This window comes from Dermacentor andersoni, chromosome 1 (assembly GCF_023375885.2).
Source record: "Dermacentor andersoni chromosome 1, qqDerAnde1_hic_scaffold, whole genome shotgun sequence".
NCBI lineage: Eukaryota > Metazoa > Arthropoda > Arachnida > Ixodida > Ixodidae > Dermacentor > Dermacentor andersoni.
The window spans coordinates 110,025,998-110,049,340 of NC_092814.1; the positions used below are offsets into that span (position 1 = coordinate 110,025,998).

At 46.7% G+C, this 23,343-nt stretch overlaps 1 protein-coding gene across 1 annotated transcript in view; it reads left to right on the forward strand.

Annotated features, from left to right (window-relative positions):
* LOC126545591 (PH domain leucine-rich repeat-containing protein phosphatase 1-like) overlaps window positions 1-23,343 on the forward strand; it is a 53,672-nt gene that overhangs the window by 16,137 nt on the left and 14,192 nt on the right. Inside the window, exons 2-5 of the mRNA XM_050193509.2 lie at window positions 17,491-17,767; window positions 20,129-20,282; window positions 20,955-21,015; window positions 22,077-22,172. Coding sequence (XP_050049466.1) covers window positions 17,491-17,767; window positions 20,129-20,282; window positions 20,955-21,015; window positions 22,077-22,172 — 588 coding nt within the window. The remainder of the gene's footprint in view (window positions 1-17,490; window positions 17,768-20,128; window positions 20,283-20,954; window positions 21,016-22,076; window positions 22,173-23,343) is intronic.

A 23,343-nucleotide genomic window follows, 5' to 3' on the forward strand; every position in this document is an offset into this window, starting at 1 on the left:
GGATGCACATGCACTCCTCCAACCTTCCATCTAACAGACCGTGACGGCATCTGCCTGCCTGATGAAGTGCCTCGAGAAGCGGCGTTGCCTCATTTTCGCACCTTGGGGGTCATGAGCTCCCATAGTAGTGAACCACACATTGGTGTGATTCTTCTATGCTATACATGGCCTTCAGAGTATCCACCATTTCGACCAAAACAGTCGAAGCGGTCGGTAGTAAGCGAAGTCATATTCCAGATACTCCGCACCATACAAGGCCTTCAAAGTTTCTACGGTTTCTACCGATGAACCGTCAAAATTAGCTTGTAATGATGCAGTAACAACATCAGCGCACGCTAAAAAAAAATTAGAGCGTCACATACATTCCGGTGTCCTTCACTACGGCACATTTCATATCCCTAGTGTACACTTATGTGCCTTGGCACATAAAATATTGATTATTATCAGTTACTAATGTGAATTTCACTGAACACACCATTCTTACCATCGTTGCCTCATGTAATTCCACAGCGCATATGATTTTAATTCGCTCAATGCTGTAGAGTCCTGTTTCTTCATACTGTCACTCCTGTCACTCAAGGGGAGCAATATTGACGTCGCAGGCGGAATTACCATCAAACAGAGCGAAACGCCTAAGTTTTTTTTTTGTTCGCACTCTGAACACCGTTTGATCGATCCCTGCTGTTCCCCAAGTGCATTGGCAGTATCACGAAATAAACCGTTTTTATCCGACCGGTAACCAAAGTTGGAGAAATGCTAGCAGTTGTTGACTTGAACGTGCCGGAACACCCTCGAATCTCGACATCTGTACTCTAATAGTTTTTCCTGTTGCTAGTCATGCCTGTTCTCAGTGAACCTACTCACCATTGTGAAACTGCAGCGCGCACACATTAACAAACGAGACACAAGGCAAAGATAACACACAAGCGCTGACTCGCAACTCAGTTTATTTTTTGGAGAGGAAGATATATATATATATATATATATATGTATATATATATATATATATATATATATATATATAAATATATATATATATATATATATATATATATATATATATATATATATATATATATATATATATATATATATATATATATATACTGAAGATTTGTGACCGGCTAGTTCTGTTAATCCTGAGGTGGTTGTTGCGTATTTCAGAGAAAAAAATCCAGGAGATTGTGGCGCTTTTAGTATCGCTACAAGATTTGCCCTACTCAATTCCTTATGCAGAATTAATGAAAAGCGTCAAGCTGTGCATCTGTGATGACAATGGTGAAGTCAAGCTTCGAAATGATAGTGGAATATCTGCTGAAATCTTTTTTTTCTTGAAATTCTATCTTTTTGTATCAAATCAACACTTCTTAGATGGGAAGGTGCTTTGTATGTGCAGAGTTCTGGGGTATGTATTGGCTCGAAGGTTGCCCCAGTCCTCAGCCATAGTTTTCTGGCCAGAGTGGACAGAAACATTCACAGTGGTTTACTTAGTTTAGTTATAAAACGTTCTTCCTATTCGCCGATGATTATTTAGTTATATATGTCGAACCAGTGTTACCAACGTTTTAAGAGTGTTCCGAGAATGTGGATTGGGCCTCAAATTTACCTACGATGTTGCAGAACACAATGAATTCCGATTCATCGACCTAACACTGCAACTACGATTTGAAGAAACTTGCTGGATGTATAACCCTAGATCAGGAAAACCAATTCTTCGCTATGTTTGTTCAAAAAATTGTCGGAAGTGGAATCGCAGTGTCTTGCCTTAGGGCTGCCTTGTTCAAATCATGCCGTTACACAACGAACCTGGGATCTCTCACGTCAAATTACTATAGAATAAAATCGGCAGGCCAGAGCACATCATTTGTAAAGCGGCTGAAAAAAAAATTATCAAGATGGTTAAAATTGTTGAACCAGAGAAGTCCAGAGACAGAGATCAAACACAACGAAAACGCATTGCTGTCTTGCCCTATGTTAATCACTTTTCCCACGGACTAAATAACGTTGCCAGCTGCATGGTTTGGCGTTGACGTTGTTTTCAGCACCCCTGACGAGCTGCAACGAATCTGTCAAGCGGTGGCGAAAGAGTTTTACAAAACGAACAAGAAAAACTGCGTCTGTGCTTTAAAAGAAGACTCCAAGTTCGTAAGATGTGAAATTGGTGTAGTGTGCAGTCAACCACAAAATTTTAAGGAACACGAAATCTGAGAAAAAAAGAAAGCTAAATATCTGTGCAGCCTCACAACGTAGCCTAGTATTCCCATTTACAGCCTCTAGCAGTGTATACGAACAAAATTGTGATGTTTGGTTTTACTGACTACTTTTACAGGCTGCTCGGAAATCGAACGTTTTCTGAGATCATGTGGTGCCTAAACTTTGATGGTTGACTGTATATGTTGATATAAACTTGCGGCTATATGTTTAGGTAGGCCAGACCGGGCGGTGTGTAACCCGTCTAAAGAAGCATCGACATTCACTTGGCAATGATGACCATTCACACTTAGCCAACCACTGCAAAAACTGTCATGGTGAACCACTCATTTGTGATACTATGCTTTCGCTTACTCATAAAAACAAACACGCGAAATAACCGAGGCCTTCCATATGAAAAAGCGTGCTGATATGTGCGCGTAAGTGAGCCATCTATTGGCGGCGAGGAGTTACGGAGTCGCCATCTATCGGAAGCGCCTCGCTGGCGTAGTATGAGGGATCACGCGGCGCGCTCCTCATAGGTTTTGCTGTCAGCGCTCACTGCAAACACCACGCGCGAGCTCTCCCGGACATTTCTGTAAGTACTTTCGAAACGAGAGAATTTTTTTACTGTCTAAATAATAATCTTGGGCAAACTGAACGCACAGAATTGTTTACAGACGCTATCTCTTTACCGAATACGTACAGTGAACATCCACTGCGCGCGGTCGCCGCGATGGAGTCTCCCGAACCGGCTTCTTGCGTGAAAGGTAGGTAAACACTCAGAACAAACTATGTGAAATATGTTCTTGTAGTGTTTGTATAACTAAATGGAGCGTAATAGAATGAAGCCTTAATGCAGCGATCGCACAGATTCGCAGCGACCGACTGCGCGTCTGCATGCTTGTCCGCGCACAGTTTCGCTTTCGCCGCGTGCGCGTTTTCGCACCGTGCCATGAGCTTTAGGCCGCAGAATATGAGCATTTGACAGTATACAAGCAACCATTATTGTTGCGTGGGTGCTATCAGAGCTGTTCAAAAATAATTTCATTGTAGAGACTTCGACGCCTATGGGGACTGTGATGTGCCGTCGCGACGATTCAATCTTCTTTTTTTTCTTCTAAATTCTTGGACGTTTCAATATTATTTCTCGAGTTGCGTCGCACTGTATGTTTATCGGTGTTCTCAGCGTGCGATTTCCCGCTGCTTCTTTTTTGTAATCCAGTGCACTGATTCATAACACAAACATGACCATATGCCATGCTTTTTTTTAATGTGCTTCTTACCACTCCCTTTCCACTCCAGTGAACTTGCCAGTATCTATAGCATCGACAAGTTCATAGACCAAACCGTCATGACATCAGTCGGGCGGCGGAGTCGGGCGGCGGACTCGGGCGAGCGTCTCAGTGCGCGTTTTCCGAACATCGCAGACCCGGCGCCGTAGCGGAAATCTTCCTCGCGTCTGTGCTTGCTGCATATCCGAGTTGTAGTCAATGACTTTTTGCCGGTTTTATGTGCCGCGAGCCAAGCTTCACGCAGCTTCTTGTCCTGCGGCTACGTGTGAATAAGGCTGACACCGGGCTCCGTTGCGTACATCCGGCACTGCGGCACCGAGCAGTAGCCTACCATGTTGCGCGCCTTCAAAGGCAGCCACTACCTATTGTAGTGCTTTCAAGCGTTGTAAAGGAGACACTCGAAGCGGGAAAATCTCGCCGCTAAATGAGGACCGCAGCGTACGAAGGAATTTAAACTCTCGTTTTCATCTCGCTTCGGCGCTGCCGAAGCAGCCGACGCGGTCGCTATGCCCACGTGATCCCTAATAGCACGTCACGCCGACGGTGGCGCCAGCTTTTCCAGTGGTGGAGCTCGAGGCCAATAGTACTTACTGACAAGAAATTGTCCTTTTTGAGGGCCACGTGATCTTGTTAGTATGTGTAGAAGCTTGTGTATATTTTTATATTTTTTATATATTTTTTACTTGTATTCTAAAACCTCTTGCACATTGCACATGTTCACTTTAGTTAGCCTGGCTATATATATATATATATATATATATATATATATATATATAAGTGTGTGTGTGTGTGTGTGTGTGTGTGTGTGTGTGTGTGTGTGTGTGTAATTCGCTGTAGAAGCTCGAATTTTCATTCGTGAATGGCACTTGCAATTCCAATAAAGTACACTTGCTCCGTACGTACGGCTAGGGTATCGGATTATCTGCACGATTCAGACCGTGCATAGACGCTGACACGACATTCACTTGTTTGTTTCGTTTTTCCTGCATCATCGTTTTACATATGCGTTTTTAATATGAATGCTTGTACTTAGCTTGTATATAGATCTATCATATTTGCTTCAGCCACTGAGCTGCCATCATTTGGCGCGTTTGAGAAGATGCGTCCATCTAAGTTATAAAACAAACAAATATCATTTACGAGCGTGGGAATTGTGTGACTATTGGTGACACTAGCCATGAACTTACAAGCTTCAAATTATTCTTCAATGATGCTTATAAACTTCACGTTACTGCTCCAACCACATGTTGCGTACCCAGCTGCGGAAGTTACGATAATAAAAGAAAAAAATGATAATCGGTCTGATCGCCCTCCGCTGAGGAACGTACACTATGTACGACAGCTAAATATACGACTGGTAGATGAAGCCGCACGCCATGTGTGAAAAGGCGGTTAGAAGCACATCGCCGCGCAGACGTCTGGCGACACGAGCGGAGCGGTGTGCTTCGCCGCGCGATACTTCCGTTGAGGTTATATGCAAAGTGCCTTTTACCAAGATCGAGTTTAGAATGGAGACAGCTTCGCTGGAGAGTCTGCTGAAGCCCTGCGTCCATGCAACTGGACGCTTCAAACGAAAAAAAAAGGAGAAAAAGAAAAGAAAGACAAAAAAGCAACTAAACAACTGATGTGTACAACACTAGTTAATTAATACGCTAACATGAAGGGAATAGGTTTGGGAATGTTGGTTATTCATCGTAATGCAAGTAACATAACGCAGTAAGGACGAGGGACAAGTCGAGACAGGACAAGCGCTAACTTTCAACAAATATTTTATTGCGGTCCTGAGCATGGCGTAATATCAAATCAAATCAGTTTATTCGGACGTGAACACGTCTACACAGAACATGCCCACGGAGTGAGGCAAAAGGAAGAAGCTAGTAGCATACTTCCTCACAAGGCCCCACCCCGCTCAGGATCCTCGGGATAGGCTGAGGATCCGCAATAAGCTATTTGTTCATGAAGGTTAGCGCTTGTCCTGTCTCGACTTGTCTCTCGTCCTTACTGCGCTATGTTAGCTGCATTACGACGCTAATCAGCTTTCGTGCAGATTTTATTAATGGATGACTCGCCTGGAATTACGAACGCTAAGGGTAATTGAACCTAAGCGCTTTCCACGCGTTTTCTTCCCGCATTGCCCATACTAAAGCGTGCGCGGAACCCCTCGCACAGCCGGACCGTGCCAGCGAAGGGCTTCAATGGTACGGCGGCGGCGATAAGCTCAGTTCGGAAACGGCGTTCTTCGCGATGGCGCACGTCCGCGGACTTGGAGATAGCCGGCTTCCGCCGCTCGATTCTTAATGGGACGCGTGACGACGGTAGACGGCAACTACGCACGCGCGCGCGCACATGCGCACGTATAGTACACGTCAGTCCGTATCACCGGGCCGCAATGAAACGCGAACAATGCCAAACGGAACATGCTCCACTTCGCGTTTCTGCGTTCACCCATGTGCGCGCAACATGGCGTAATTCGAGCTTCGCGGTGGGTCATGCCTGTAATGCAAGTTGGGCAATCGACGTTTGCGCACTAATGTCACATCACGCACCCGGGTAATAACGATTAGGAATCGGCCGCGCTTTGTCCGTGCGCGTTTCAGACGATGCTGCGCAGTAGTACACACGTTTTTGCGGAGCACGCACATACGCGCGTTCTGCGAGCCCACGACCCCTCCGATATAAAGCCTCGCGGGCGCTCCTCCAGGCGCGCGCGGGAGGCGTCGCCAGAGCTTCCAGAGTTCGAGCGGGTTGCGCGTGACCGGTTCCCGCGCGGCGCGCCCCGCCAAGTGGGTCAGCGCCGACCGGGGCCTCCGTCGGACGCGGCGCCAAGGCGTCCGAGGAAGCGGCAACCGAACAAAGAGCAATCGCCGCGCGCGAGGACGGATATCTTGCACATGGCGCGCGCTCGTGTATGTGATCGGATTCGGCAGTTCACGCGCCGCTTTTCATGGACGCCATTGTCGCCGAACGGCGTTGACAGGCGAGCACTAAAGCGGAAACCCGTCTCGTCAAACTTATTTCGGAGCAGTCGAGTACTCTGTAAAAGAAACACGAACCGAACGCATTGGTCAGTGATCCTCGAGTGTTATTTGTTGATGAGTCCTGTTCTTTGTGCACTTGGTGATGCCTGTATACAATGTATCTCTTCACCACGAATCAACACTACGGTTGCTAGTGAGCGCTCGCGTGCGTCGTCTGTCGACCTTTTCTGAAGCGCCCTTTGGCGAGGCCAAAATTAGGACTCTGCTAAGCGCTTCAGTCAAACACAAATAATGGACCGATAAATGTCTACACACATTCTACAGCTTGCCCGACAAGATACTTCATGGAGTTCATGTTGAAATTTACAGACAATGAAAGCGTTGGTCAATTGTGCAGCCTCAAAACGCAACTAGCCGAATTTCCAAACTTTCTGTTCCCAAATGCTCGTTGCCATTGGTTGGCCGCCTTCGCTATCGATATGTTAGAGATTGGCTGGCGTTGTATCTTATGAACAGTTTAGTTATAGCGTAAGAACGCTTTTGTGAATACGAGCCAATGATCTCAAGTTCAGACTCCTTTAGATCGACACTCTTTGAGCACCGGTAAATCATTGAGCTATATACTCGATACACGCCCTATAGAACGTGCTGAGTGGCAGAAAGTGAAATATTTTCCCTTATAATTGCAGTAAACACTTCAGATCACCGTCTGCTGAGCATTACACAATCCTGGAAGCTATCAATGACATTCCTCAATAATATCATTGCATAAAGCCTAGATGCCAAATTATCCATATATTCTTCTTTTTAGTTTATGGCTCACATGAAAGTGGGAACATAAAAAAGAAAATAAATAAGAAACGACACTAACGCACTGCAGCTTTTCCTTTCCTCCGGGTCCGAATAGAAAAGTCAATAACAAATGTATTCGATCTGAAACAAGCCCAAATAAATCTAGCATTCACGAGTTGTATATGCAGGAAAATACCGGTCAAACCAGTCTAGGTTTCATATTTTGGGTCTATACATTGTCACATGCAACCTACATATAATTTGCTTCAATTCGTCTCTGGCATTCTTCGCTAGCTAATATTTCTGTAAAGTGTGATCTACCTTAACTTCTTGGCACGTTTATTAGTCAGCCGCGTGTTAGCGCATTATGATTATTGCTATTATATTGCCGTAGTAACACCAGCCGCCAAAGGGAAACAAGCATGGCCAAGTCAACTTATACGTAGTACGTATCGAAGTGAACTGGCATCCGAATAATTACCGTATGTCCCAGCTAACGCTCGCCAAACTGCACCCTCCCCCTCCCCCCCCAAAAAATATGAAAAAGAAAAGAAGATCAAGAAATCACAGTGCAAGATACGATTATAAGACCAGTGGTGTTCGGTCTTCAGAGGTCTGACGACCGAACTCTTGAAGTTATTTCCTTATATATAGAAAATCTATCGATTTTATCGAAGGTTTATCGAGAGGCTCCCGAGCGCTGACTCTGGAATTTTCCTGTCAGCAACTCTGTCCCCTGCACAGCTTCAAGGTTGTACTTTCACTTTCGGTTGCATTTGTCAGCTTCTGGAACTTTGGAGAGATCTAAGAAAAAGAAGAAAACTTCGACACTAGGTTTCCGAGGCCTCAAATAACGGCGCATGCTGCGAAACGCGCGTTGTTATGATTTTTGTGTTTCAACAACAGCCGAGTGTGATTTCATCTTTGTTCCTCTGGGGTCGCTTTTGTTCAACAGCGTTGCAGCAACGTATGCATAATATATGCGAAATGCTACCCATCGTCTGGAGTTTTCACTTCGGCAAGAGCATGCTCTCTACTTCAGCCTGACCAGTCGCAGTAGCTTGCCGAGAGCCTTCATGTATACGTATACTGCTCGAACACAGTCTGTGCAAACGCTCTTATTCTTTATTAAACAATCCAGGGAGAACGCCCGGAAGCTTCACCATTAGTTGAGTTAAACTGTGACGTTTAACGTCTCGAAGGCGCACGCTGGGCTACGAAGGACACCTCAGTGGAGGTCTTTGGATTAATTATGGCCACCTGGAGTTATTTAACGTGCAGCCAAAGCGCTGTTCTTTTTTTTTTTTTTTTTTTGCTACCGTGTCCGGAAATCGAACCCTTGACCTCGTGCTCAGCAGCAAAGTGCCATATAGTGTCTGATTAACCACGGCGGGTGGCGTTATTAAAAAATGCACAGGCTATTTCAGAGCCTAATAGAGCATGGTTCGATTAAATGCGAGAAAGGTAGTGGACTTCTCCCGCCTTGGCAGTCATTGCTCTAAAAGCCTTAGATAATGCAAAAACGTAAGAACCAAAAGACATCCTACCTGTAGTATTCGGGAGTCAAAACAATCGTTTCCTGCATAATTACAGTGATTCGTACCTCTCCTTCACATTTTACGAGAAGCTCCTTTTTTCGCATACCATGGGCGTCGCTGGGGCAAACATCAATTCCAGAATCCACATTAATTTTTTAGCGCCCTGGAGTTGGTGAGGCACACACTTCGTATATTTTAGATTTTCTTTACTTCCAGTGATTTGCCGCTAAACCACAATAATTCTTTTGGCTTACGGTTTCGTTTCGGTGCTTCCTTGAAATTTCGCAATAAGCTGTTCGATAGCTTTTTGACTAATTGCTTCTGCTTCGCCTCCGCTGAGAACACCAACAATTCACCAACACTTTGCGTTGTATGCGTTGCAATCCGCCGTCGTCTTGGAATGAATACACAGATCATATGAACACTGAAAATAAGCAGGCACATTTTCTGCGGTTAGGATATTTTAAAACACTAGAATTAAGTCACTTTGTGGCGTGCCTCACAAAAGGCTACGCGTTTCGGCCGAAGATTATTCGGCTTTGTCGCAAGGCTGCGTCTGTGCAAAGACAACAGTGCATGAGGGCTAAGAGAGAGAGATGGAGAATGATCATGGATTATAGTTTCGCTGCGCACATATTAATTGACTATGTTCTTAAGTAATGACATTGAACAGCTATTTTCAATCCTGCAGCTAATAAAGGAGACCTCAAAATTATTAATAAGCTTGGCAGTCCCCCTCAGAGTGGTCCACAAAAATACGCGACTGCGGCGTTAAATGAACGCCCAAGGATGGAGATGCGCGGATTGGTATTCCCGAGGAACGCAGCCACCTTGAATGCACCAGACAAAGAAAACTGGGTTATTAACGAAAGCCGCTGCAACGAGTACGTATAGCCGCTGGCGAAAGGGTCACTTGTGAAAACGTTCTGGGCCAGGTATAGAGCAGGAGAGCGTTCTGACTGAAATAAATTTAATGCATGCTCTGAAAGCGCGGCGCCGTAGTGCGTTATTTTTTTCCCTTCCCTTCTTCCAGATCAAGTAAACGAGTGCTTCCTTTCTTCTACTTTTTAATTCCCCCTCCATCGGAATGCAGCCGTCGTGGACGGGAATCGAACCCTTTACCTTGTGCTCTGTAGCAAAGCGACGTATAGCCCCCGAACCACAGCGGTATAGAAATCTTCGATTCGCCCCATTAGAGGCAAACTTTCTGACTCTACTACATACGCGTCGGCAGCAGGAAAACTACATGTTTGTCTTTACAGATGCATCAACGACTGACATGTGCAAATGGTGTCCCTCTGGGTAGATAGTTCATTTGTAGTGACGTTATTGGAGTACATTTTGTCAACTTTAAATCCCGCCGTGGTTGCTCAGTAGCTATGTTGTTGAGCTGCTGAGCACGAGTTCGCGGGATCAAATCCCGGCGGCGGCGACCGCATTTCGATGGGGTCGAAATGCGAAAACACCCGTGTACTTAGCTTTAGGTGCACGTTAAAGAACCCCAGGTGGTCGAAATTCCCGGAGTCCTCCACTACAGCATGCCTCATAATCAGAAAGTGGTTTTGGCACGTAAGACCCCATAATTTTTTTGTAGACATTAAAAAAGAGCGCTCTGAATAAAAATAAAGAAGGCTTGCTTACGAGACACGGATTAAAAGAACAAAAAAGCAGGAGTTTTTACAGGCGCCTTTTTTTCACGCAAGGTTCCGTATAAAGTCCAAGTGCGCTAATATTGTTGCCGTATGCTGAAGGTGCGAATGAAAGCATGCGACAGCGAGCTGACGATGGTGGTTCGATCTCGCGCGCGCAAGGGAGGAATGCGGGGAGGAAGCGCGCCGTATTCCATCGCGCGCAAGGCACCAGGAGGGGAGAGGAGGAGAGGCGTTCTACTCCGGCGGCGGGCGGCTGCGTATGGCGCGGCTGTGAGGGCCCCAGCTTGAAAGCGATCTGCGACGGGGACAGAGTGCGCCGAGTGCTGATAGCTTCGTGTGCGCTGTGTTCTCGCCGCTTAGCCTGCGTTGAAGTGAGAGGCAGCACGAAGGTCAATTCGCTAACTGCTACTGCCGCCCTTCTTCAAGCCAGCGTTTCGACAGTGAGAGCCCGCGGTCATCGAGGGACATGTGTTCATGTTTGCTAGGGTTCGCATGACACTATACTTGCTAATTTAGTTAGTAATTTAATGTTTACAAATGTATACGGCCGATAAAACTACCATCCTTACTTCGTATAGCTGTCTAATAATTTGCTATCGCAATCGATGCTTCTCCTTTAGGGCGAAACTCTTACTCTTTTATTAATGCCACATATTTTAGTTGTCTTCGTCTTTGTAGGCTACTCAAGTGTGATTTTGTGTTTACGTGTGCTTTGATAATTAATATATCATGTTTCTCGTGTGGTATTGCAAACATGTGCAAGAACTCATTTTCTCTTTTCTTTGGGGCCGGATTCACAAAGGTTTTCGTTCGTAGTGTTCTTTGCCATTAGTCGGCCGCCTTTGCTAATGATATGTACAGCATCACGATTGGATAAAACTTGCACTTAAGAAAAAACGGTAGCGTAAGTGTTTTTTGTGCATACGGAGTGCATACCGTATGGGGAGCGCTTGTGAAATGCCTGTGAACACTAAACGACTGTTCTATACAGTCTATATGTCAGACTTTGAGGAATGCGATATTTCACTTATATTTTTTCTGTCTGTGTTTTATTGTTGTAAATTGACTGCACCCCGTTTGGTTGCGAACTGCTAAATAGCCGAAATGTTTGACTTGGACTATCATCATCCTTCATTCATAATTAATAGTTTAACGTTGCGGAGAAGCGCGTGTGTGTAGTGACTTTGAACTTGGGAAATAGAAGATATACTGTAACTGTCTCTCGCTTAGGAAGCCATCTCAACAGTATTGCACGAGGAAAGTGGAATGGGAGTGAACGAGAGTGTAAAGAATATAAAGAATGGAGGAAGTTGTGCGTAAGGCCGTCAAAATGTAGAATCCGAAGAGCAAACGGATCTTATAGCCACGTATAAGGGTTAGTGGATTCAAGGAACTCAATTAGAGTAGCAAAGGCTCGTTTGAGGAAGCATGAAAATCCACTTGGGGAAAAGAAAACCCTCAAGACGGCCGGTGGGAAGTCCTAGGCGTCGGTACGAGGCGATTAGTGTTTCCCGAGCTGAACTGTGACCAGCGCAGGATGTGTTTGAGTGTTTCATCGACTCCAGCATTGCAATTCTGGCAGACGGAACTGACACTACCTGAATGGCGAGAGATCCGTTCCGCAGTTCTGACACAGACAATGAGGAGACGGAGCAACAGGGCCCGATCAGCTCGGGAGAGTCCCAACTTTGGTAGCGGCCGGGAGGGGGGGGGGGGGGGGGGGGTGAACGCCGGCGGCAACTCGATTGTCAGGGTGTTTAATTCTGACGGCATGTGATATTAGTTGGTGTGCGGTGTCAAAGAGGGAGACAAAGTTGCTGCAGGGCGTGTTGCGGAGGAGCCCGCAACCCAACACGTCATGTACATTTTGCCAACATTTCCAATTCATTATAAGTAAACCAGTCGATCACAGGAATGAGAGCCAGCGAGTTGTATTGCAGAGAAGCAGTGTCACAAGCGAGTTCAGACAATATTAGCAACACGTTTCACGTTGCATGGGGTTCCCGTAAGTAAATGATATGATTAGTAAATAAATTATACGACACAGTTCTGGACTGGTTAGCGTCTCTGGCGTACATGGCCCCATCATTGCCACCAGAACCACTGCATTTAGACAGATGCCATGCCGGTGTCCTTTATAGCACTATCACCTACGGGCATTCATGCTTCGGCCACGCAAGGCATGAGCGACACTGCAGGCACAGTTGGCCCTCTGCCACAATAATATATTTCCAAGCTTTGAAACCAGACTTGAACGTTGCGGTCATTGCCACAACTGCATATATGTTACTTGATCGATTTGACTTAATAAAATACCGTGAACATTCCATCGAACAAATGTATAAACGTACATACACCCTATTGCAACAAAAAGTAAAGGCCCACCGGACTTTATCGCCGACCACGGCTGGCTGATCTTCACGTTTTTCACGACAAATTGAGAAAACCTCAAGTAGCGCGTCGCAGCCGGCAGTGAGGATAAATTCAAACCTGCGCCAATCGCTCGCGTCCGCGTAAGCAAACTCATTTCCACAGTGATACGGTCTCCTTATCCGTTGCCGCAGGGCTCGTGGTTACAGCAAAAGAAAAACTAACACACAGGCAAATCTGCGTGTTTGTTATAGCACAATGATAACGCGGTTGCGGCATGAACCCATGTTCTGGTTGTCCAGATTTGGTGGTAGCGATAAAGTCTTGTAGCTAATTTTGACCTCGTGAACCTTCGGCTGTCTGATTAAACTATGCAACACCACAACCATAAACGACTCTGTTCGCGTAGACTTAATCCTGCCCGCCATGCATATTACATGCTTCACAATCGATTACACAGGCCTCGACCACGATTATCATCGACAGGCACTAAAAAGGCCACAAGACGTGTCACTCGACTGGTCAACGCACAGAGCCCGCATAGAAAAAATTGAGGCAAGTGTACGCGAATTTAGCCCTATAATTTTTTTCATTCGCCGCACCAGCCCCTAGCGCGAATTCACGACACATTCGAATGCAAATCGATTTTCCCATTCTGCAAGCTCCAAAGGGCGACCAGATATAGATATTGGCATTGCGTAACATGTAGGCCAGCGATCTACAAGTACGTCGTTACGATCACGCTTACAGTTAAGCCGATAATCGAAAACTTGATATAAACATTCGTAGGCCGCCCCCCTCCCCTCCTCCTCCGAAATATAAACGCCCCGAAGAAAGACTATTTATATGGCGACGACATGGGGCACCTGCAGTTCCTCTAGCAAAAGATCAAAGTTGCGAATCATTAGAAAAAAGAAGGTCACGGCATAATAGCAGAAGTTAGCCGCTTGCTCGTGTGCGCGTTAAAGTATGACAGCGATTTCACTGCGCATAAGCACTCTCAACAAACAAAAGCGCTACCGTGTGCCATTTCGTAACTGATCGGTTCATTGTGAAGCTTACGGTCCTGCCCTCAAACTCTACACACAGGCTCGGCGGTTGCGTCATCGATCGTGGCATTCGTGGCCGCTCGGACGCGCGCGCCGAGAAACGGCATATGTTCTCTTCCCGTACGTTTCCTCTACATCAATTCTAATGCGCACTGCCTTAATGCGAGAACCAACGGGGCGCACCGCGTTGCCACATCAGCGATAAACACATCAGTGGTCGTTGCATTTAAAACGCGCGGCATGCTGCGCCCGCCGACCACACGGCGGTGTGAGTGTGAATGAGCCTCCGGCGCTCAAGTTTCCAGTTGCCGTCGGGGCACTCTTGCGTGAACAACAGTTTCCGTTTCGTTGTTTCCATGCATCGTCAACGTGGGTGCCCACATTTTCATTTTCTCACGTAAAAATATTTAAAAAGAACGAAAATTAAAACGAACGAAAGCGCAAGCGCTCCCGCGGGCCAGCGCGACCGTCAGCGCGCGATTCTTTTCCGCTCCCGCGGACAACGGTTACCTCCAGCGGACAGTTCAAGAAACCGACAGCGCAGCGCGAAGGTCGCCCGGTGCGTTGCGTGCACGATCGACGCCGCGGCCGCCGGGCCGCGTACACACACGTGGGACGCCTTTCCGACTGGTTTTTTGAGCAGGTCCCAGGGAACCGTGTTTAGCGTCCGCCAGAGCGGAAACGGTCCCCCTCTCATCTGCGGCCGAAGGAGCCGTCAAGCCGCGCTCAGGTGCGCGCAGCCGACGATCCCACCGAGCGGTCAAGTTTGGGTCGCGCAGGGCCCCCGCCGAAGCGGCGGGCAGGCAGCGCAGCGCTTGTCCGCGCCGCGCCCTTTTTCGTGCACCAAGAAGTGGGACTGCGAGTGGAAGCAAGAAAGATGAACAAAGATGAACACACGCACACACGCACACGAACCCGCGCGCGCTCGTTTTCGGAGCACGGGACTCGAGAAACGACGAGAAGACGTCGCAGCCGGAGCATATATGCCCCTGAATAGAAAGTTGTAGCGGATACCACACCGATTATTCCAGGCATGTAGAGTGGCGAAGTTGGAGGCTATTTCAAATCCGCGCTCCGAAAACTTTTGCAGTCGACGGTGCGGTTTTGATGCGCAGGCGGCTACGCGCTTGCCGGCTTTGCAACCGTACACATTCGCAAGTGCAAACAAGAGAAGCGTCTATACACCCGACCGTATTAAGAACTCTCATATTTAGTCGCCCTATCGATATCACATTTCAAGACCTTGTTCCCGGTTAAGTAACTAATAAAGCAGAGAGAAGGATGCGCTGTTCCTTCGTATATCGTTCAAGGAACTCTGATTAGCACCTGCATTTGAGCACACCGGTAACAAACTGTTGCAGGGCTCACTGATACATTTTCTTTTTCTTTTTACATTTTTCGCATAATTAACTTCTGTTTATGCGAGAACCTATTCCTTCTTTTCTCCGCTGCCTTCGGAGCCATCGCTGTAATTTGGTGCAGCACGTAAAGGACGTAATCGTGCGCGAGCTTCATTGCGCGATCACTAAAAGCATCCCTGAACCGTGTTCCTTGTCTGCTGAAACGACAGTGACACATAGACGGGGTTTATTTATTTTTTTTTTTTCGTCGAGCATGCTTCCATTCCACTTTCTATACGTGCACTAGTCAACACTTGGGTGTTGCTTCAGCGAATAGTGCATCTGGATCGTAAAGTGTCAACGCAAGCCGGTGTATATGTCATCATTTCGAATACCGGTACCGAGCATGCATGTTGTATTTTGAAGACAAGGTCCTTTTTGGCAAGTTCATATAGATTTGCGGCTCGCGGGATTTGGGTATCTAACCACTTTCGTCTCGTAAATAAGATGATCTGAGACCTTCTAGTGCACGGGGAGCAACGAAAAAGGCGTCAAAATGAAGCCTGGAACGAAAGAGACGGACCAAGTTAGCGTATATACATCTGTGTACGGAGCACTAACAATGCGCAATTAGCGAAAAAATCACGAAATGAAACCCAGATGCGTTCGTTCAAGCTGCGCGAGCCCAAGAACGGAATCGGAAGTGTGGCTTTACTCAACCAAAAATGCGGGCCGATCCGGAAGGTAGCGTTATCTAAAATGAAAGAAAGTGAAGCAAAGAAAAGTAAAGGTTAAGTAAAGGGCTCTCTGTAATAGTAAGATGGTACTAAAGCGGGGTAAGGTGGCGTAAGCGAAGTTAACGCGACTCAACAGCGGTTGATACCGAAGAAAGAAAGAAAGAAAGAAAGAAAGAAAGAATCTCACGAATAACAAACACGAAAAAATGTGGAACAGCGAACCACATGGTAAACTAATGCGCCCCGGAAGAGCTCGTCCTTCTTCGATGTCAACCACTGTTGACTCGCCTTCTTAGTTTCTGCTTTAGCAGGCGGTGGCGGGCACAGCGCTTCTGGAGAAAGCGATGTACGTGAAACTTAATGCCACGAGACCAAATAAATGCTTTCTTAAAACGAATTCAAAGAAGCAGCGATCGCATCATCATTTTCTTGTAATGATTATGCAATGTCACTAACACCATAGCATACTATGCCTTCTATTAAAGGAACGTATCTGTGGCTCTGCGACATATACTTCAAGAATTGGGCATATTAATATTCAACCGTTATCGTTGTATCCCTTCACGTGTATAAATTAATTATTGTGAACTCGGACCAAAATGTACAGCGTGAGCCAATACGAAAGGAAATATCTGATAGGGGGTAATTATAAGAATATAGTACTGTAGAGGTGTAAATGGGGGCCAACCTTTCCCTCTCCTTTTTTTTTTTTTTTTATACATGCTGCGGTCACTTTGCCTCTTGAAGAATCTGCCCCGTGGCGGTTTCTTCGTTGCAGGACGCATATAAGGGCAGGTTCCCACAGCAGTATCAGGTGTTACCTTTCACTATGTTCTGTGCACTCACCATTAAAGCACAAGTGACTGGTTAACATGTGCAGGCCTCTTTCAACGCCCGCATTCAGAAAAACGTTCTTGCGCTAGAACTCTTCGTAATAACAGGTGCCAGCCAATCGTGATGTTGGACATACTATATTATTAGAGAAGGCGGTCGGCCAATGGCATACAGCACTAACGAACTAAACGCTGTGTGAATTAGAGCCCAGACACGTCCCAAGCTGCGTGGCGTGCAAACTGCATGGCCGAAAAACTCGCACGTGACTTTACGCGGGGAACACATTGTGCAGACCAAGTATATAGGAATTCTCAAAAGATATGAAAATCAATCTTTGTGCTCAATGCCATTGTCGAACAAGAATTTGACACTCTGGATCCATTCGATTTACCTGCACTTGCTGAACTAATTGAAAAGAAGTTCTTCACTATTAATTTCAATAGTGCAGTATGACGGTGCCTGAATGTATGCAGTCATTCGTCTCGCACGGTGTAAAATTCGCGCAGAACGAGTTCGTAGCCTTCTCTGCACTTGCGGTAAACGTAGTTCAGACCAGCCGCCGGGTCCGTTCTGCACGAACACGACACTGGCAGGGAACTGATGCGCCCATGGACGAAGTGCAGTTCAACCAATTCCCCGCCTGCTCAAAGTTTTTTTTTTCAGCGCGGGCGTTGACAAAGAGTGCGCGCGTCGCTTGAACGTGCCGCTCGCGCAGGCTCCGCGAGCTGCACGTGGACTTCAACGAGTTGCACGACCTTCCGGGAGAGCTGTCGGCGTTGGGCCAGCTGCGCGTGCTCAGCGCCTGCGGGAACCGGCTCACGGCGCTGCCGGAGGCCCTGGCCCAGCTGACGGCGCTCGAGAGCCTGCGCCTGTCTGCCAACGACATCGCTCAGCTGGCGTCGCCCCCCGTGCTGCAGGCCCTGCAGGCTCTCAGGCGCCTCGACCTGCGCTCGAACGGCATCCAGGGAGTCGCCGACTTCACCGCCCTGCAGGTGGGCACCGCGAATGCGCGAGGGCGTTTCGTGTCGACTCGCGATTCGACCCGCAACTCCTGCTCTTGATTTCTTTTTCCCGCTGTGTGTACCGCAGCCTAAATGTGTGGGAAGTGCTCGGCGCCTGGCCGGCGTGAAGAGGTGAGGGAGAACGTAGAGGTCACTTCACCGCCGCTGATCCGTCTGGCCGACTATCTGCATTGCGCCCGGTCATACCGAAATCCACGGGTGGAGATCAGGGTTGCCTCACCCTACCTATACATCAGACGCCGCTGCTGGCAACAATTACCTTCCCTAGACCCCTCTGCACCGCCAAGCTCTTGGTGTGCACACCAAGACATACTAGTAAAGGAAGGAACTTAAAAAGAAAGAAAGAAAGAATATTGTGAATGACAATTCACCTGATCTCGCATATACGAAATATGTGTAGGAATGACTGAGATCAGGTAAAGGCGTCGCCATATATCTTACACCTTATTTAATATATACGGCGACATCACAAAACACACAGCTGCGTAATTGTAAAGGGGGCTTCCGCGCATAGCCAGCGTTGATGAGCTTTATGGCGTAGGGTAGACTAGAGGCACAGTGCTTGCATGGACAGTCTGTAGTAGATGTGTCCATGTACGAGCTGGTTGAAATTCCTTGAATGCTTCGATGCTTGCGACACAGATGCGTGCGCATCCCGCACGGGCCAAATTTACTGCAGCTTGGCACCCGTACTGGTCAGCGCCGCCTCGCTAAGAGCGCACGTTCTACCCATTCTGCGAAATGAATACGTGACTGAGGATCCAGCATGTACCGGTAGTAAGAGCTAATAAAGTATGCCTATTGCTATTATTTGCCAAAGGTTGTTAAAGTTCAGGAATTACGAACACGAACAACCGGCGTCCCTAGCGGCCGTGAGCTGGAAAAAAAGCGCGGTTTCCAAGGCAGGGCATTGTCTTTCGCAAACCGCTAAACAGACAGGCAATGAGGCTGTTTCACTGAGCTTCTCAGTTGCTTTTACAAATTAAAGCTACTATAAACCTAGAGGTTTATGTGAAAAGCTTTTGCCTGCCTTTTACGTAGGTATCCCTTTCTTTCTTTTTTCTGTTCTGAATGGGATGATAGTTCGACTGACGGCAGCGGTGGTTTAATTCCGATGGGAATGGAATGCGAAAACGCTCGCGAACTGAGATTTCCGTGCATGTTTAGTAGTGGCGTAGCCAGAAATTCGGTGCGTGGTTAGCAGTGGCGTAGCCAGATTTTCTTTTTCTTTTTTTTTTTTTGGGGGGGGGGGGGGCGCATTTGACCAGGAACAAGAAGGGACGGAATGAGAGAGCGGGGCAGGCAGCATACTAACATAAATATTTCGGGAAGAGTGGAGGGACACGTGCCCGGTGTGCCAACCCCTGGCTACGCCACCGATCTTTAGGAACCACAAGTGGTCAAATTTAATCTGGAGCTCGCACTCCGACGTACCTCGTACCAAACTGTGACTTTAAGTGGTGCGGCGAAACGAAGTAACTTAATATTTTCTAAAAATATTTTTTTAACTGTGAGGATCGACCATCTGAACTAAACATTCATCAGGATAGTCCTGCCTCACGCGTCCGTGCTACAGGCCGCTTTGTGCAGAAGGCCGTATGATAGTCACACATACTTCATTCTGAAATAAGCGCACAATGTATGTAGGTAACAGTCGCTGTTTTAAATATTTCGCTGTTTCCGCCTAATGTCCTCTAAAGTGCCTAAAATAAGTTTCCAGTTTTGTGTGCGACTGCTCCACAGTCAGTTTCACTTTCACTGCTTATTCTAGCATAAAGAAAGCCAGACCTATGACGTATTTCAAGAGACAGCACAAAAGATATGCAAAATAACAAGTTACAATATTTTGTACAGCTGTGAAATTTCGCAAAATTATCGTGAGACGAGGTTTATGACCGTTCATAAACGATTTGCCAGCACTAGGAACAACAAACAAAACATTAGCGTGCAAATATAATGGCACTGCCGTTTTTATTTATTTTCAAGGAACAATTCACCACTACTCCCTCCGCCACTTGCAGGCTCCAATGGGCGCATTTGCGCTTTCTTGGCAGCAACACCCTATACATGTCGACGTTTCCTGAGCATCAAGATAAAGTATGAAGTATACAGACACTGCACTGTAGCGGAACATTCTCAAATAGCAAAATTTAGGTACATTTCTAACCTTTTCTTTTTAATGATTTCTCACAAGTGTCTTGCTTGCTCTACGGGTTTCACTGATACCACCGTTCGCGGCACGAGCTTCGTAGGGGAAAAAAAGAAAAAAAAAAAGAACGGCGCGTTAAGTTGTGAATGATGAAGACAAAATTTTGTTGGGCTTTTCTCCAGAACCTGCAATCCTTGGACGTGAGTTGGAACAGAATCGAAGAACTGCGGCTACCGACAACAAACCGCCTTCGCCACCTGGACTGTTCACGGAACTGCCTTCATGAGCTGAATCTGCCCGGAGCTCGTCTCGAAACGCTCTGCTCTAGTCATAACTGTAAGCCTTATTCGATCAATGAATGCCAGAGGATAACGACAAAAAAACAAAGTTACAAATTATGTAATGGCGAGAGAAAGAGGAAGCCTGCATTATAACTATTCATTTACATCTATTATAACTATGTATACCAACCAGCCTAAGCATAGTATTGCAACAAAGAGAGGGCCAGCCAACTTTTCTGATGTGCACCACGGAACTGCCGACATAAGTATGCAGGTAGTGCACACGAGAATCATATGGTATATATAGCTAAAGAAAACCTTTAAGCAATATATTCCCTGCCCCACTAAGTATAGCAAGCTTAAACGCAGTTTGTAAGCACATTATCGAAGCCTTCGTGCCTGTATGTCTTCACACACGCCCACACACACACGATGCGCCGAGCGCTCGCGTGTGTGCGGAGGAGGAGAGTGCTACAATTAGCATATCGCGTGCATTAAAAATATAATATATTCAAAACAGCAAGTTCACTCTCAAGTATGTTGACATTATCGCTAGTCGCGAGGGAAAAGCGCACTAATGCATCGCGCAGAGAAACTAGAATCTAGTAGCTGGAGTTTCTGTCATGGAGTTAGATGAAGCTACTGTGATGACGCAAGCCAGTTGCTCGTTGTATACTTTGCACCCAAAGATGCGCAAAAAAAAAATGAACGTTTTATATTCCTACAGGTCTACAGAATGTCGACATCACGCTACCATGCAACGTACTAAGCTATATCGATCTGTCAACGTGAGTATAATACGTTTAATTATATACTAATAGGCGAAATATCTTGCGAGGAAGAAAACTTTAACACGCACCCACCGCATTCTATTGGCATTCTATGGGGGGAAAAACTATCAACTTCGGCCGACGGCGACAGAGCGATGTTGATTCCCGCATGTTTTATGTCATTGATGGATTACTATGCTTGAAGCAGGAAATGTGGGAAACAAGGGACGCTTCAGCACCAGACTGAGGCACACCCTTGTTATTCCATATTTCCTGCACGACTATCCATCATCCAGATGTCACATCCGTGTCAAACAGCAGCAGCCGTATTCACAAAAACCTCTTACGCTAGAATTGGTCGTAAGACGCAATTGTAGCCAATCCTGATGCAGGACATACTATTAGCGAAGGCGGACGATTAATGGCAAAGAGCACTTACGAAAGAAAAGCTTTGTGAATTCAGCCCCATGTTCCAGCACCAGGTTACAGAGGCCTTCAGCACCGGAGCTTTGTTTCGTGCTATTGTGTAGTGATTGCACGCCTTTTTGCTGCTCGAAAAAATGCACAAACCATGAACCAAATAACATGAAGATTGACATTGTTGGTCAACGATTCAGTAACAGAATTTACACAGCTTTTCGTCGTTAGTGCTCGCTGCCATTTGGCCGGTCGCCTTCACTAATGATATGTCCAACATTGCAAGCGGTCGGCTGGCATCTGCTCTTACGGACCCAGGGCCCGTATTCAAGAAGCGCTCTTACGCTAGAATTGTTGATAAGAGCAAATTACAGCCAATCCTGATGCAGGCCACCATGGGTGGACAACCCGTTGAGTCAACGCTGTGGTTCAAAGCGGGACAGGCCCTTTATAGTGCTGCTAGTGGGTTGTCGATGATAGCACATTGCTCGAATGAAATACCTTCGGTAGCGTCAAACACGTACGCACCATGGTGCTTGCATTGAAGAGCACAACACCATAGCATAAGCCATAGCCTGTCCACTTTCCATGAGCGACGTCGGTCCATGCGACTGGATTCAATGCACGTGTTCAATGCACGTATTCACTGCACGCTCCTGCAGGAACCAACTTGTGCAAGTGCCCCACTGGGTTCCCCAGGCACGCACCGCCCAGCATTTGGATCTAGGCCAGAACTGCCTCACTTCCGTTCCCGCCAGGTGAGCATGCAACAGAGTATTCGAAGCTCGCTGTTGATTCTGATGGATAAAACTTAGGTTTAATTAGCGCTTTGCGCCCAATGTGAAAAAGAAAATGAACGGGTCACTACTTTCGCTGAGAGAAAATAAAAATAGAGCGAGTGAAACCTAGAAATGAAAATAACTCACATGGGCCTCTGCGCTGCTTTCAGTATAACCGCTACCATACAAACAACCAGGGCTTCACTGGTGCACAACACATCACCGCACCAATTCACTAAGATCTTCATTCGTGCTAACTGCATGTTATTGGTCGGCTGCTTTCTCAAGTAATACATTCTCTATCACTAGACGTTGGCGTCCGTAATCTTACACTCGAGTGCTATAATGCTGCTAAGTGGTTTGCGATTCCTGGCCCAGGGCAGTATTCACAAAGGTGTTCGTACGGTAGAGCGGTTCGTTAGAACATACATCAGTCAATTGTAATAGCCGACATAAAAGCGAAGGTGGCCAGCCAACGGCGAGCAGTTATTGCCAACGTGCAACTTCGCGAATTCGCTCCCAGCATTTTTTTTAATGAATCGCCTTAGCTTCGCCACACGTCATGCGCTTTGGACTACTGCCGCCAAGTGAGATGTTCTTAAAACGCCCAACTCATGTAACATATCGCACAAGTGGACCTGGCAAGACGCAGTGTGACACACCATTTAATGAATGATTCTGAATTGTACTGTTGCTTCGTGTGAAGCTAGATTCACACGAAGGGGCGAGCGAGACGTGGATGAGCTGCAGAGTGCAGCGTGATTCGATAGCATTCAGCCATGTCACGCTCGTCCGCGGAGTGGACCAGCAATCCGGTCAGTAGTGTGAAGATAACAAGCAACAAATCAGGGACCGAACTCATAAAGCCTTTACTTCTTGAGAACTACGTGTCATTGTCCGTTGGTTGTCGTTGTATGGCTATCGTGACCGGTTCGTTCGCGTTTTTTGGAAGCTCTTCTTCGGCACTATCGACTTTGTAAATCCAGCCATGGGCCCACGTATCCTAGGGCTGAATTCGGGAAGCTTTACGAGCGTAAGAACTATTCGTCGATGACCAACGCCTCTCTAACATGCACCATATCGCCATTTTATGAGTTCCGTTCTTACTAATTATAGACTCTCGCGATTGGGCTCCGTGAATTCTGGCCCC